The following is a 14,332-nucleotide window of genomic DNA, read 5'->3' on the forward strand; positions in this document are numbered from 1 at the left end:
AAGTATAAATCAGATTTTTATGTTGAATGTCTGTTTTATAATATTTTCACCAACAATGACAGAAAAAAAAAATCACTTTTCTGGAAAACTCACTAACTGCACAATTCTTCAGTAGCAGAGGACAAGTAATATTTCAAAAGAGCAGAAGAAATCTTGTGGATTTTGAACAATAACAATATTTGTTGTTGATCTGTTGCTAAGAGACGAGCAAGTTTCCTGGTAACCAAGAGCCATGAAGTAAACATCTGAACTTTACTTTTGCAAAATTACCAACTCTTAATTTGTTGTGTCTAAGCAGAATTTCAGAAGACATTATGTTTTATAAAAAAATAATTAATTTGGTGTTAAGAGATGACCGTTTTTTCTGGTAACGAAGCGCCTCAGTAAGTCCATGTTACTCAACATGTTTGTGACTCTCCACATACTATCGAGTTCATTGTAGCTTACTTTAGCATTGATGCTAATTTTTAGCATCAGAACGCTGGGTGGGTAAAAAAACCGATGAGCACATTTAGGCAGGCACAGTTTACATTTTTTCCAGAAATGTTCTAGTTTGATACTGTTCTTTTTTTGCTACACTAGCATTCAAGCTATTTCACAAAGACAATAAAGTAAAAACATTTCTAAAACTGTAAAGCTGCATGTGCAATAAAAATCTAACGAGTGTTGAGTCCGGTGGAGGTCTGATTGGGCTGAAAAAGACCTGATGCAGCTTTTCCTTTTACACAAACTGCTTTTATTGATTCAGTTTGGGTCATTTGTTGTCTAGACAGAACCTGCTTGCTCAGAGTAATGCACCATGCATGTGAAAGAGGGATAGCTAAAAGTCTGTATTGATCATCTGATAAGAATGTTTTGATACTGAAATGATTTCAAACTAAAGTTTTAACATGAACACTGCAACAGTCAGTGTATATTTCTGCTGGCTCATTATCAACAGATAAAAGATTAGTGGATATTGTTTGGTTCTACATAACATGAATTAACAAACCTGGAGGGGAATTACACTGCTTCTACTTTATAATCATAACCCAGATGGACCACAGTAAAACTGCAGAGCTCATCTTTACCTGGTACATATGGCTTTGGTGGTTTGACTCCAGCACCTGAAAAACAACAGAGTTACAACGCTGTCTTTGTCTCCCCCTGGTGGTCATAGATTTAATATCACCTCTCAACTTACCGGGTTGAACTTGTCCACCAGTTGTGCCAACTAAATGGAAAAACAAGGTTGAAATAAATTATTAATATGAAGCATGTAACTAATGTCAGGTTAAAGCAATGCCTTTATGTTAAAAATAAATGTATGGTGAATTAGAAACGCGCACACACACACACACACACACACACACACACACACACACACACACACACACACACACACACACACACACACACACACCCTGTAACAGAAATGCACAAGCAGACAGTTTACAAAAAATGTTCCCTAAAAGTAAAACAATTCTGGAACTTTTATTAATTTCATACAAACTTTTTTGCACATTTAAAGCATCTAATATTCTTGCAGCCACACAAACTATTGTGAGTCATTCAAAAGCACTTACCGCCAGGCTGTATGATTCCACCTGAGACTGCCAAAGTTGAACATTTTACTTTAAAAGGTGGAGTCATATATAATAAAGTGAAAAATTAAAATAAATATACTGAACCTACCGCCTGTTTTCGTGAAGCCACCACAAGATGGAGCAAAAAGAAAGAACAACAAAGTTAATCAAAACACATTTTTTAAAACGTTACGCCTTCTTCATCTATTCATTTACCAGATTGGAGTAAATGATGTCCAAGTTCAATTACTTTCATGTTGTAGGAGGATTTACAGTGCACAAACAGTGTCTCATTTAAAACTTTAGGTTTAAATGAATTGATTTATCTGAACTTGAACACGGAGATGAAATAACCACAGTGTCAGAACACATCAACACAGCTGTAGACAAACAAAATGAAATTAAGGGAACACAATCCACTTTGTGAGTTTGAAAATGAAACATGTAGACAGTTTGAAAGCTAGCCAGTGAAGCAAAGTGAAATGTTAGAGAGAAAGAATGAAGAGAAGTTATCAAAAAGAAAAGTGCAGACACAAACAGACCGTTAAGATGTAACAGAGAAAACACATCAGTCTCCCTCCTCCTCATTACTACATCTTGTACCCTAATAATTAAATATCAGCATTTAATTGTCATACTATGATATATACTACGACTCAGTAATGATGTGAGAAGTGCATCGAAGTGACTGAATGAAACTGTAAAACAGAAAATCCACAGTCTGCAGAACATCTTCAAATGAAGTGGTATACCTACGATAAGTGGGACAGATTAACGCAATCATTTCTCCTGCTTTTGTTGATTTTGTATTTATCAATCTGCATGTTCTTCATTTGGTCAAAGCAGTTTAGTGTTTTAGTAATTCATGTGAAATGATGCTTTGCTGCTTCTTTTGTCTGTGAATGCTAATATAATTCTGAGGTTTCTTCCCGTTTCTTTCGTTCTATTATTCGCCTCACCAAATTAACGATCAGTCACCCATCTGCGCAAGTTTTGAGACTGATTTGAGCGCATATATCTGTGTGAATAAACAATAATTAAATTTAATTTAAAAAATAGAAGACAACTTAATAAGTAATTTGTTTTATTGTTGAATTCTGAGGGCTGTCAATGTTTATGCTTCTCTTTAACAGGAACTTTTAACATTGGATTTATTTATTTTTAGCACTAAATGAATAAACTCAAATTCATGGTTAAATTATTCTAAAAATCTTAATGTGGGATTATGCATCTGCAATAAAATTATTTATTCTGAGGACTTTTATTTAGGTCAACCAAGTAAAGTATAAGTACGGTGGGTCTTGTAAATAAAATGTTTTTTTTATTATTATTGTCTATAATTATTTTGAATTTAATTATAATAATAATATTTATTATTATTTGACAAGTTAAATGCCACTGATTCTAAAACCTGCATTCTGTTTAGAGTTGACTAAAGTAAGACATTAGAACTATGTTACACAAACACAAATTAATACAATAAACATGCAATAAACAGGAAATTTCCGGCTTTTTACAAGTTAGTTTGAAAGCATTCAATTCATTTAAAATTTCAGACAACGTGGACAAATTTTAGACAAAGCTATGGCCATAAGCAGCTGAACACAGATTTTTACAAACTCTGTATGAAAAAAAAAACAATTTTCTTTTTCCCCTATGTCTGACACTGAATCAGTATATACATTTACTTCTAAAAATGCTGCATATATCAAATATGATTTGATAAAAATTTGACTTTTGTAATTTAACGACTTGAAATTGGGACTCTGTCTCTTTAAAAACTCCTGCTCTTCATGAAACTCCACCTTCAGGAAGTCATCACAACATGGCTCCTCTATTAAGCCTTAAACAACGTTTTTACTAGTGTTACACTGAGAAATGGCTGCTATTTTGAGCTCAGCTAAAGTGCAATTCCACCAGGTGTTTGCTAATTGCTACTGGCTAGTCTGCAGGAGCTGAGTGGGGGAGTTGAAAGGGAGCTTGAAACTGGACTTCTTTATCTTAAACGCTTCTCTTATTCTGGCATAATTCTTAAAATAATCTTAGTGACCTATAACAGAAAAGATTTGTTCTGATTTCATGTCAGACTCTAAATAAATAAATGAAAGACTATAAATATCTGTAACCCATTAAAAACATTCCCATACATGCTGTCAGTGCAGGAGGAGAGTGGTGCTTATCTGTGAAACATTTACATTCACAAATACTAACATGGATGAGACATTCAACATCTACTGAAAAAACAAATAAGCCACATTGCAGAGTTTGGGGAGAGGCTTAAGGCAAGCAGCAGGTCTTACTGGGCTGTGGGACCTCTGGGGCCTTATTAAGTGCAGCAATAGGAGTGGGCCCTGCCGAAAAGACAACAGGTTCCAGTTTCATCCAGTGCATGAGAGAGGCCAGAAAAGGTAGAAACTGTGAAGTGGATCCTAACACTGCCACAGCTGGAGCCTGTGAGCTGGAGGAGGTCATTAGCTGCCAGCATTAGCAGTATAAACAATGTGTGAGTTTTATGTGCAGGGGTCATGGGATACAGCAGTTACTGAAGCTTACGTGTGCAAGTTTGTGCAGCTAATGCTCATGGCAGAGTTTTAATACTTGATCTACCTGGCTGAGGCGTTCCGCCAACACCTACTTCCTTCCCTGTAAAAGCACGAAGGCATCATTTTCAATCCCATGATGTTTGAACTTCGTCTTTCAGTGATGACAGAAACTGGATTTAAAGTATCACCTGGTTTCACGGCCGGTACGGAGCCATTTGCAGTGCCGCCGACGGACGTGTCCGGAGTCGCACCAGGTCCGACACCTGATGCACGGAGCACAAAGGTCACCAAAAACGACACTTCCTTAATTCTGTGTATGTGAGATTCTGTACCGTTTCATTAGTTCTGAATTTCAACTACAATCAGGTCTCCCTTATAGTGACGCCTGCCTTCCTCAGCTGTGAACTTAAATCTACTTTGCATGTGTTTCATCATGGCACTTCTAACAACTTCTTATAGCTTAACAGTAATATGAAATCAGCTAGAGTAATGCCGTTATTATGACTAAAAGGATAGCTTTGCAAATTTTTTTTTTTTTTTTTTACACTTAAAGAGCTATCTCTGAATCCATATTCCAAAAAATAAAAAATAAAATAGCTGGATCCGTTTTCAGTGACTAAATTGATGTAGCCGTCATGTTTGCCCAAGTAAGTTTCTCATTGGTCAATTAGTCCAAATTGACGGTTCCTCCTCAGGGACTAAACTGAGATTAAGAGTCTAAAAAGAACCATATGATCCATGAGGGTTTATTCTGACTGGCCAACCTTTTCAATAAAGATGTTATATATCCCTATTTTACTGTAACCTATCTTTGTGCAATCCCACATTTCCCCCCAGAAATGTTTTATTTTGGTTGGCCAAAATAAAAAGAAATTGGGATGCACTGATTCATCCCAATCAGCTGGTTGATTCATTGGTGTACTCTTTATTAAAATATTTTTTCTTTAGACTTCAGAGAGTCAGAAAATCTGGATAAACGTTACGTCAATAATCTGTTCAGATAATATTATGGATACCCATTTTCATATAATAAAGAAATTTCACCTTTAGTAAGATGTAGTCTGCCTTTGTTGGTTGGGTGTTGATGTCTTTGTGTTAAAATCTATGTTAACTGAATGGGTCAGTTAAAATAGATTTAATCACATCTATTAGTAACCATTACTAATTCAATCTACAATCTTTTTGATATTTTAGAGAGGCTTAAACTGTAAACCGTCCCAATCTTCATAAAATGTCATCAATAGCTAAGCAAAAAAGTTAACAGTAAGTATTTATTCTCCTTTTAAATCTCTGTTACTACTCGGACCATATTTAGCGGCTTTAGCATATTTAGCTAATATGCTAAAGCTTCTTAGCATACTAGCTAATACCAGCCCCATCTTTAACTCCTAATTCAAAACTACAAATAGGCGGCTAACTAATTTTATTGGAATTTAAATAGTAAATCTGTAACTGGATAAAATGGAAACAAATGCGTACTGATTACTGCAGTCAGTCAGATTTGCCTTATTCATATAGAAATATCCCAAACTTTTCAGTATTTGCAGTTTTGTGCATACTAGTTGTACCACATTAAGCAGTTTTTGCAGCTGCAGGTATTGCTCACCTCCTTGTGTGCCTCCCACTCCTCCCGGTACCAGTCCTGTTCCTCCCACTCCTCCCGGTACCAGTCCTGTTCCTCCTACTCCTCCTGGTACCAGTCCTGTCCCAGCACCACCTGTAACTCCAGATTCAATAGGTAGTCAACTAATTTTACAGGAATTTAATTAGTAAATCTGTAACTCTATAAAATGAAAACATACAATGGTCCACAGTGTCAAATACTGCAGTGAGATTTAAAAGTACAAAAATCACAGATACACTGATAACTGCATTCAATTAAAGTTGCTTTAAAAAACCATCCCAGACTTTTCACAGTTTGCATTTTTGTGCGTACTAGTCGTACCATATTTAGCAGCTTTTGCAGCAGCAGAGTATTGTCCACCTCCTGGTACTCCTCCTACTCCTGGTACCAGTCCACCTCCTCCTACTCCTGGTACCAGTCCACCTCCTCCTACTCCTGGTACCAGTCCTGTTCCACCTGTTACATAAGCATGTTTCCATCTTATTCTCCCTGCATTTAACTAACAAATGTGTAACTGGATATAGGACTGCCCTATAGATCAATAACAACATGTGATCAATATCAGTAAATAATATGTTTAGTACTGCACAGCATTCTGGGTGATGTAGGCAGAGGAAAGGCTTTGGCTGCTTAACTTCTCAGTCAGCTAAGCTAGGTTCACTCACTCGCTCCTTGGTTACCTAGCAACAACCTGCACAGCAGCAGTTCACAGCTGCTTAAAAATAAAAAAATCAATGATGTGGGGTGAAGAGAGAAAATGAGTACAACAGCTTGAGAAGAAACTGTGGATAAAGTGGGAAAGATAAGATCACCAGTTCGACAGAATTTAAGATATTTAAAACAAAAAGCGGATCAATAATTATTGATATCAACTGATATGAAATGCCTATGTCGTGATGCGTTTTTCAGCCTTATTGTCAGACTGGATAATCGCATAAAAACTGTGCTGCTTGAATCTCAGGGTGCATTCACACCAACCCTATCTAGTCTGTTTTAATCCAACTCTAGTTCGGTTGCCTAGAGAGTGCAGTTTGTTTGGGGAGGTGTTAATGTGAAATCAAACTCTGAACTCTTTGGTCTCTTAATAAGAAATGTCATGTTTTCTAAAAATACAACCCAAAGGGAGCAGTTATATAAAAAAAATTAGAAAGAAAAGAGGAGGACCAATAGTTGAGCCTTGCAGAAGTCTGCAAGGAAGAAGGGGCCGAGGTGGAGAGTAAAAATTCAAACTTTGTTCCCGTCACTCAAATGGGAACAAGGTCTATCCAGTGTTTCTATTGAGGGATAGAAATACAATGGTCCACAGTGTCAAATACTGCAGTGAGATTTAAAAGTACAAAAATCAGAGATCTCCGAGTAATTTCCTAAACAAATATCATTAAAAACTCTTAACAGTACTGCTTCATTGCAGCCAGACTGGAAATCCTCCACAATGCCATAAGTGCCCCAGGAAACATTAAATTTGATAATGAATGTTATACCCTAACTATCTTCTTGAGATTGATCATGCGTGCTCATTATTTATACCATATTTAGCAGCTTTTGCAGCAGCAGAGTACTGTCCACCTCCTTGTACTCCTGTTCCCAGTCCTCCTGTTCCCAGTGCTCCTGTTCCCAGTCCTCCTGTTCCCAGTCCTCCTGTTCCCAGTCCTGTCCCAGCACCACCTGTGACTCCTGACTCAGAGGAGCAAATAATAGCAGAATTAATCATGAGCAGGTACTATAAGTGAACTAAAACTTCCCTTAAATGACAAAATCTGTAAAGTTTAACAAGTATAACTACTACAAAGAACTATAATGATTACTGAAGTTAAACTCACACGTTATCTAGCGGTGCTTCTTACAGGTTTATGCAATTAGAAATACTGAAAAACAGTCCTTGGTGAAAAACTGTGCATACCACAAAAACCAGTGATATGTACAAAAAAGTAATATTTTTAGGAGGCAGTACCTTATATTTCGACTGTATTTACCGTATTTAGCTGCTTTGGCTGCTGCAGAATATTGTCCGGCTCCCTGGGCTCCTAATGTTCCTCCTGCTCCCACTCCTGTTCCAGCACCTCCTGTTGCAACTCCTAGTTCATGGAAACAAGCCGTACTGCATCAAAAGGTTACAGTCATGAGCGGAAAATATAAGCATTTAGGGTTAGGTGAAAATTGGTTTTATTTCATTTAAAATTTCCATGTGTGCTCATTATTTCTACCATATTTGGCAGCTTTTGCTGCTGCAGAGTATTGTCCCCCTGCTGGGACAAAAGGCCCTCCTCCTGCTCCTCCTGCTCCTCCTGCTCCTCCCAGTCCTGCATATCCAAATCCTGTTCCAAGTCCTCCTGGAACTCCTGTTTGAGGTGAATAGAGACTGAGGTTTGAAGATTTCACTAACAAAACAAAACAACAAGCTGCATTAATGCCTGACAACCATATTTTAATGTCTTCTTTATATATGTGAAAATAAACTATTCTGCTTCTTTCAGCTGCAACTTTTCCAGCAGTTCCAATTAATTTTTTTTGTTGTTACCGATTGTCTTGCTATATTTGAACCTTTTTCACTGCTTTTGGTTCTAACCTTAAACAGCGCCAAATTATGGAAAAACATGAATCACTCTAGTATTATTTTTTTTAAATAATAATCTAAACCTATAAAAAAAATCATGTCTTACCATACTTTGGAGGTTTGACCCCTGCACCGCCTCCATAACCTGCAGAGGTGTTTGAGTTTATTAGGATAGGTTTTATAACATGAAGTGTCACATTATGTTTTTATTTATTTGAGCTTGATCTCTAACGTACCACCATAGCCACCGCCAGGTAGCACCTGTCCTGCTCCACCAGGGACTCCTACTCCTCCAAGGCCTGTTTGAAGAGCTGTTAATCGCAACAGATGAAAGATTCAGTTTCATATTTTTTACCCAAATAACATTTCTGAACGCATCTAATGTGAGATTTGATGAAACTTTGATCTCACCGTATTTTGGAGGTTTGGCACCAGCTGTCAAAGCTGCACCAGAAACGGAACAAACGTGGTTGAATTAAAAGATGAGCTGAGTTTCTCTAACTTCTAACAAATTAAAAGATTTGCTTTACAGCTAAGGAAAATCACAAATCTGTTAGTTTACATCCATATCCAGGTATAAACTGTGTTCCAGGAACGCCTGCACCACCGACTCCTCCACCAACTCTTGGTACAACGCCTGAAAAACACACAATAGAAACAATTAAAAAATGTATTTTTTACAGTCATAATTTTAACTTATTTTATTTCACTTACCGTACTTAGCAGCCTTGGATGCAGGAGAGTATCCTCCACCTCCAACTCCTCCTATTCCTCCCACTCCTCCAATTCCTCCCACTCCTCCAATTCCTCCCACTCCCGTTGCCCCGACTCCGCCTAGTCCTGCAGACAAATTTATTTATCAACACAATTGATCACCATAATTAAAAATGTGCCATCAAAGTGAATTATGAATTATCTGCACATGTTGTGGCTTTTAACAACATTTGCACACACATATATTCACACACACACACACATATATTCTCACTCATACAGCTCAGCAGGATAAGGGAGTCATGTTATTGAATTTAGACAACCACTCTGGCTCTGGGATGAAACCTGAAGGAAGCGGCTTTGCTTATTTTGAAAAGAGTAGATTAAAAAACTTCTGAAATCAGAAAACATCTAGCTCTTATATTTCAAAAGAGCACAAGTGTATCAAAGGTTTTCAAAGGTTTTGTATTTTAAAATTATTTTTAAAAGTGTATTAGGATGATATATTCACTAATGGCTGTAGGAAGTCATGTTCACGCTTATCTAAGAATGGGCCTGTAAAAATAACACCATTGACTATTTGACAACTTTTTATTTGCAGATAAAAATGATTAGTTGAAAGGTAAAATTAAGCAACTTTAATTATTGTAAAGTAAGATGTGCAAGAAGCAGACATTGCATTCAAGATGTACATAGAACTAAGCTCAGATATTTATTTGTTCGCACTTTTTCAGTTGCACAAAGAGACCGATATTGAAATATATCAATTATGTGGCCAAAATGCTAACTCTGCTCTAAGTTTTTTCAAACCTAACTTGTGGAGGTTGTTTAAAATATTAATAAATGTCTAAAAAAATTATTTTCATTGGCTGAACAGTCCAAACAAAACTAACATTTATTACAGGATCCGGTGTGGGCTTTGATTAGGCCTTTTTCTGGCGCAGTGAACCCACAACATTCAGTTGTTTTCAGAGCCGAGTAAAACGGGCCATCTTCAAACTTTAGAATAAAAACAAAGCCGTCAGGTTGAGAGTGAGGCATGAATAGATCAACAGTTTGATTTTTTTTTCTGAAAACAAAATGTTCACAGAGCCGTTTTATGGTGAAAGCAACATACTTTCTGTGATTAAAGAACGCTGCTTCATATTTAACAAAGTGAAAAAACAAAATCAAGTAAAGCATTTCCTAAAAACTGAAGAGAATTAGCTCAGAACTGTTTCAGGCATGATCTTTAATCAGCAGAGGAATACAGGCTGCATGCATTTCAGTTCAACAGATGTTACATATTTATATTTCATTTGCAATAAATAAATTAGTGGGCAATATTTGGCTCTGAGATTGAAGCAAAACTATGAAAACTGATTGTAGATATTCTTGAGTAAACAAGTAGAACTGGATGTTGGTGCCTCCAAAGATGAATGAGCGGACACACCCAGAGTATTCCAGCTGGGATTCAAATCTAACATATTTCACATTTGTACTGATTGTTGCCTTGGATGTTTGACCTCAGAGACCTAAACTCATCCTCCTTCAATACCTCAACCTCCTGAAGCCCGAGGCTTTAAATTACTATATTATAACAAATTACCATATTTGGCAGCTTTTCCTGGTTGGAGGTATCCACCTCCCCCTGGTACTCCAATTGGTGCACCTCCCGGTACTCCTCCCGGTACTCCTCCCGGTACTCCTCCCGGTACTCCTCCCGGTACTCCTCCCGGTACTCCTCCTGGTACTCCTCCTGGTACTCCTCCTGGTACTCCTCCTGGTACCCCTTGTAACAATATGGACACTCTGAATTATGACTTTATTTAGACTTTTCATAGTTTCTGCAAAAATGATTTGCAGAAGTCCTTAGTTTTAACATAAAAGTGAACTAAGAAGAACATTTCATTTTACTGATTGTGCTCCTAACATTATTAAACCATATTATTATAATATTAATGATCCAGATGCTGTTACTAGAAACTGTGTATTTAGACATATTTATCTTGGTTTGCAAGTTTAGAACTTAGAAAGCTTTTAGAAATGAATTCATTCTTGTCTGGTCTTTCCTAGAATGGCTGAATGTCGGCATGCATTGAATAAATCCTCTCCTTCCAGTTATAAAAAAATATCTACCAACTTGTCCTAAAATGAAGTTAGGTAAAATAATTAAAATTATGTGCAAACTCTTGTAATATGTACATTTAATTGCGTTCTGTAAACCAAGTAGTAAGATGGCTCCCTTTTCTCCGTCAGACTGATTATCAAGAGAGGACCGATAACAACTGGTACATTAAATGTGCCTCCATACTCAGCATCTTTATCATTTCCTACAGCTTTGATAATCATCCTTGGTCTCTGGTACAGGAAACAGTTGTGGAAAAACCTAATTTCAGCATAATATTTTTAAAATTCACTGTGCATGGCACAATATTTGATTAGTAAATTATATTTTTGCCAATATAATTAATTACATGTCAATAAAACAAAGAGGGAGAATTTTCATTCATTTTAATTCACCAAATAAGAAAGACAGCTGAGAGTTCTCACCATATTTAGCAGCCTTGGACCCAGGTCCATATCCTGTGAATAAGACGTGGAGATGAGTGAAGTGTAAACTTAAGTTTACATTGCTACAAACTCTGACTCCAGATAGCCAAATAATTCATTACTGGCTTAATTTAGCAGAATACAGACTCTTCGAGCTTTAGGAATGCTGAAATGCATGGGGGGAATCTTCATCAGTGAAGAAAGAGTATCTACAGAGAACAGCCAAAGAATAAGTGACATTATTATTGGGTTATCTCTCTGATGTCCAAGTGGTGCTTGTATAAATGCTGTACCAGTGGCACAAATGTGCAATACCCACAGCACCGTCATACTGTGGAAGGTAACAATGTTGAGATGGAGGTATAACAAAAAGAAAACCATTACCGTATCGCAACACGGTGCTACTCGCATATCACAGCAAAGTCTCAAACCATAACATTGCCTTCACTTTCATACTGTAGTATGACACTGTCTGCACCGATAAAGAATCAAATTAATTCTGATACGAATTAATAATTCACCTTTTGAAGGGGAAAAAGGTTGATAAGGTTTTGAACTTTCATACGCAGATGGTTGGCTAAAGTGTAAACATGGAAAAAATAAACCGCGCCGCGTCCTTATATAGTACAAATCTTAGAATTTTACACCTTTCATCCCAATACACAAGCACTATACAAAACATGGTGCAACCAATGTAAGCAACCCAAATACATCTAATAACACGTGACAGGACTTCATGTTGCACAAACTTTACCTTGTGCATTTTGGTACAACATACATGGAAACATCAGGAATGGTGTCATATGAGCTGAAGAACCTCATGTCTGGTCTCGTCATCTACTATTTTAAACATTTAAGCTTTTGTGAATCAGAGTTTGCACAAAGAGTAGGAAGATCATTTGGTATTTATTCCAACTGCTACATGTTAATACCTCCTGGCACCTGCCCTGGATATAGTCCACCAACGCCTCCGACGCCACCGACGCCTCTAACACCACCGACGCCTCCGACGCCAGCACCTGAAGAGACAAACAGATGCTTCAATTGTTCATATTTTTTGTCTGCTTTAAGGACAAGACGAATCTGAAACATGATAAGCAGGAAATCCTACCATATTTAGCAGCTTTAGATTGAGAAGGTAAGATGCCTCCAGGCCCCACTCCTATAGAAAACAAAGAGAAAGAGATATTTTGTAGTTCTGTCCACCTTCAGAGAAATATTTCTCTCAATTTCCTGAAATATTTACCAGTTCCGACAGGATAGCCAGGTTTTGATCCAGGACCAGCTTTTCCTCCTGGAAGTCCAGCTCCACCAACGCCATAACCCCCGTAACCTAGATCGTAGATTGTTATGATCGTCGTGTGACGCATAATTAATGGCTGCTTTTCATCTGATATCAAGTCTGTGTAAACTTATATATTTTTACCATAGGGAACTTTGCCACCTCCAGGCTTAGCACCATAGCCCCCTAGAGGACAAAATATAAACTTCATGACTCAAAGTCAGCAATGTGTGGCGCAAAACATAAATAATTATTCAACTCTTTTAGTATTTTTCCATTTTACTCCTTAATATGAACAAACTCAACATTGAAAATATTACACATCAAGTAAACAACAAACTAAACATTTCATTTTAAAGGAGCATCTAAAAGCACCTTGTGCTTTGGGAGATTTGAGGGGGTAACCATGAAATACACCGGGCTGCATTGGCCCACCAAACCCTCTGGTTCCTGAGACAGAGACGGAAGGAGAACTTTAATTCTGACATCAAAATATAAACAACTTGATAATAATATAAATACACATATTTAAAATCAACCTGGGACTTGGCCTCCCTGTTGTCCTCCAACTGTATAAAGAAATCAGATATTCTTATGGTTATATGCAATTACTTTTCCCAAAAGCTGAATATGCTTTACATTTAATTTGATTTTGAATTGTGTTGATTTTGTAAAGACTGTGTTTCACATTGCAGCATGTTTCAAAATTCAAAATCACTCAACACATAGTCAAAATCTTAACCTCACTTGATTTGGGATTTAGGTTTGTTCCAGTAGCGACCCCAGGCAGAACTCCACGGCCACCAAACCCTGCAGGAAAGAAAACAGACATATAAACATGACGATCTCAGAATAAAAATCTCATGGATTGTGGTAAATATTTCCTGAGAGTGAAAACAAACCAGTTCCTGGTACAATTCCTCCTTGGTAAAGTCCAGGGACACCCACACCTGCGACAACCAAAGACATAACAATGTGCTTTCCCTTTAACAGACGGATTAAAAAAGATGCTTTAACCATGTTTAAACATCCTAAACATGGTTTTAAGATGTTTAAACCATGTTTAAACATCTTAAACCACAGGTCACAGGTCTTTTATTTCTAAAAGAGCCTGTGAGACATGAAAGCTTTCCATACAGATAAAAGCAGTCAGAGACTGTACAGAAAACAAATGAGAAAATGTTTTCTGCAGTCATTTATCAGTTTGCTGTAATAAAGCAACCGTTTTCTGTCTTCAGCCAATTATTATGTTTATTCTTCATCCATTGTGATGTAATGATTTCTGATTTAATGGCACACACAAGGCAAATCATCATAAAAAATGTGATGAAGAATGCCTTATTTTTAAAAGTAGCATTAAACAAAATCATTCTCCTTATTGGCGCTCCCAGTAGAGGTGTGTGTGTGTGTGTATTATATATATATATATATATATATATATATATATATATAAAATCCAACTAAAATGAGGCAGATGAATTTTAATTTAAAAGATTAGAAAATCAATACAATAAAATA

At 36.9% G+C, this 14,332-nt stretch overlaps 1 protein-coding gene across 1 annotated transcript in view; it reads right to left on the bottom strand.

Moving 5' to 3' along the window:
• The window catches only part of elna (elastin a), a 73,209-nt gene that overhangs the window by 11,435 nt on the left and 47,442 nt on the right, over window positions 1-14,332 (bottom strand). Inside the window, exons 10-36 of the mRNA XM_015048520.1 lie at window positions 13,717-13,764; window positions 13,562-13,624; window positions 13,354-13,383; window positions 13,190-13,264; window positions 12,959-13,000; window positions 12,779-12,865; window positions 12,644-12,694; window positions 12,465-12,551; window positions 11,533-11,565; window positions 10,589-10,747; window positions 9,001-9,126; window positions 8,849-8,923; window positions 8,698-8,730; window positions 8,523-8,597; window positions 8,393-8,431; window positions 7,937-8,071; window positions 7,706-7,807; window positions 7,260-7,406; window positions 6,054-6,188; window positions 5,715-5,825; window positions 4,297-4,371; window positions 4,173-4,208; window positions 3,866-3,916; window positions 1,675-1,677; window positions 1,566-1,592; window positions 1,184-1,213; window positions 1,071-1,106 (exon numbers count right to left, since the gene is read on the bottom strand). Of these exons, the coding sequence (XP_014904006.1) occupies window positions 1,071-1,106; window positions 1,184-1,213; window positions 1,566-1,592; window positions 1,675-1,677; window positions 3,866-3,916; window positions 4,173-4,208; window positions 4,297-4,371; window positions 5,715-5,825; window positions 6,054-6,188; window positions 7,260-7,406; window positions 7,706-7,807; window positions 7,937-8,071; window positions 8,393-8,431; window positions 8,523-8,597; window positions 8,698-8,730; window positions 8,849-8,923; window positions 9,001-9,126; window positions 10,589-10,747; window positions 11,533-11,565; window positions 12,465-12,551; window positions 12,644-12,694; window positions 12,779-12,865; window positions 12,959-13,000; window positions 13,190-13,264; window positions 13,354-13,383; window positions 13,562-13,624; window positions 13,717-13,764 (1,911 nt within the window). The remainder of the gene's footprint in view (window positions 1-1,070; window positions 1,107-1,183; window positions 1,214-1,565; window positions 1,593-1,674; window positions 1,678-3,865; window positions 3,917-4,172; window positions 4,209-4,296; window positions 4,372-5,714; window positions 5,826-6,053; window positions 6,189-7,259; window positions 7,407-7,705; window positions 7,808-7,936; window positions 8,072-8,392; window positions 8,432-8,522; window positions 8,598-8,697; window positions 8,731-8,848; window positions 8,924-9,000; window positions 9,127-10,588; window positions 10,748-11,532; window positions 11,566-12,464; window positions 12,552-12,643; window positions 12,695-12,778; window positions 12,866-12,958; window positions 13,001-13,189; window positions 13,265-13,353; window positions 13,384-13,561; window positions 13,625-13,716; window positions 13,765-14,332) is intronic.

This window comes from Poecilia latipinna, unplaced genomic scaffold, assembly GCF_001443285.1.
Source record: "Poecilia latipinna isolate Pla-1442-1.1 unplaced genomic scaffold, P_latipinna-1.0 Scaffold889, whole genome shotgun sequence".
NCBI classification, from domain to species: Eukaryota; Metazoa; Chordata; class Actinopteri; order Cyprinodontiformes; family Poeciliidae; genus Poecilia; species Poecilia latipinna.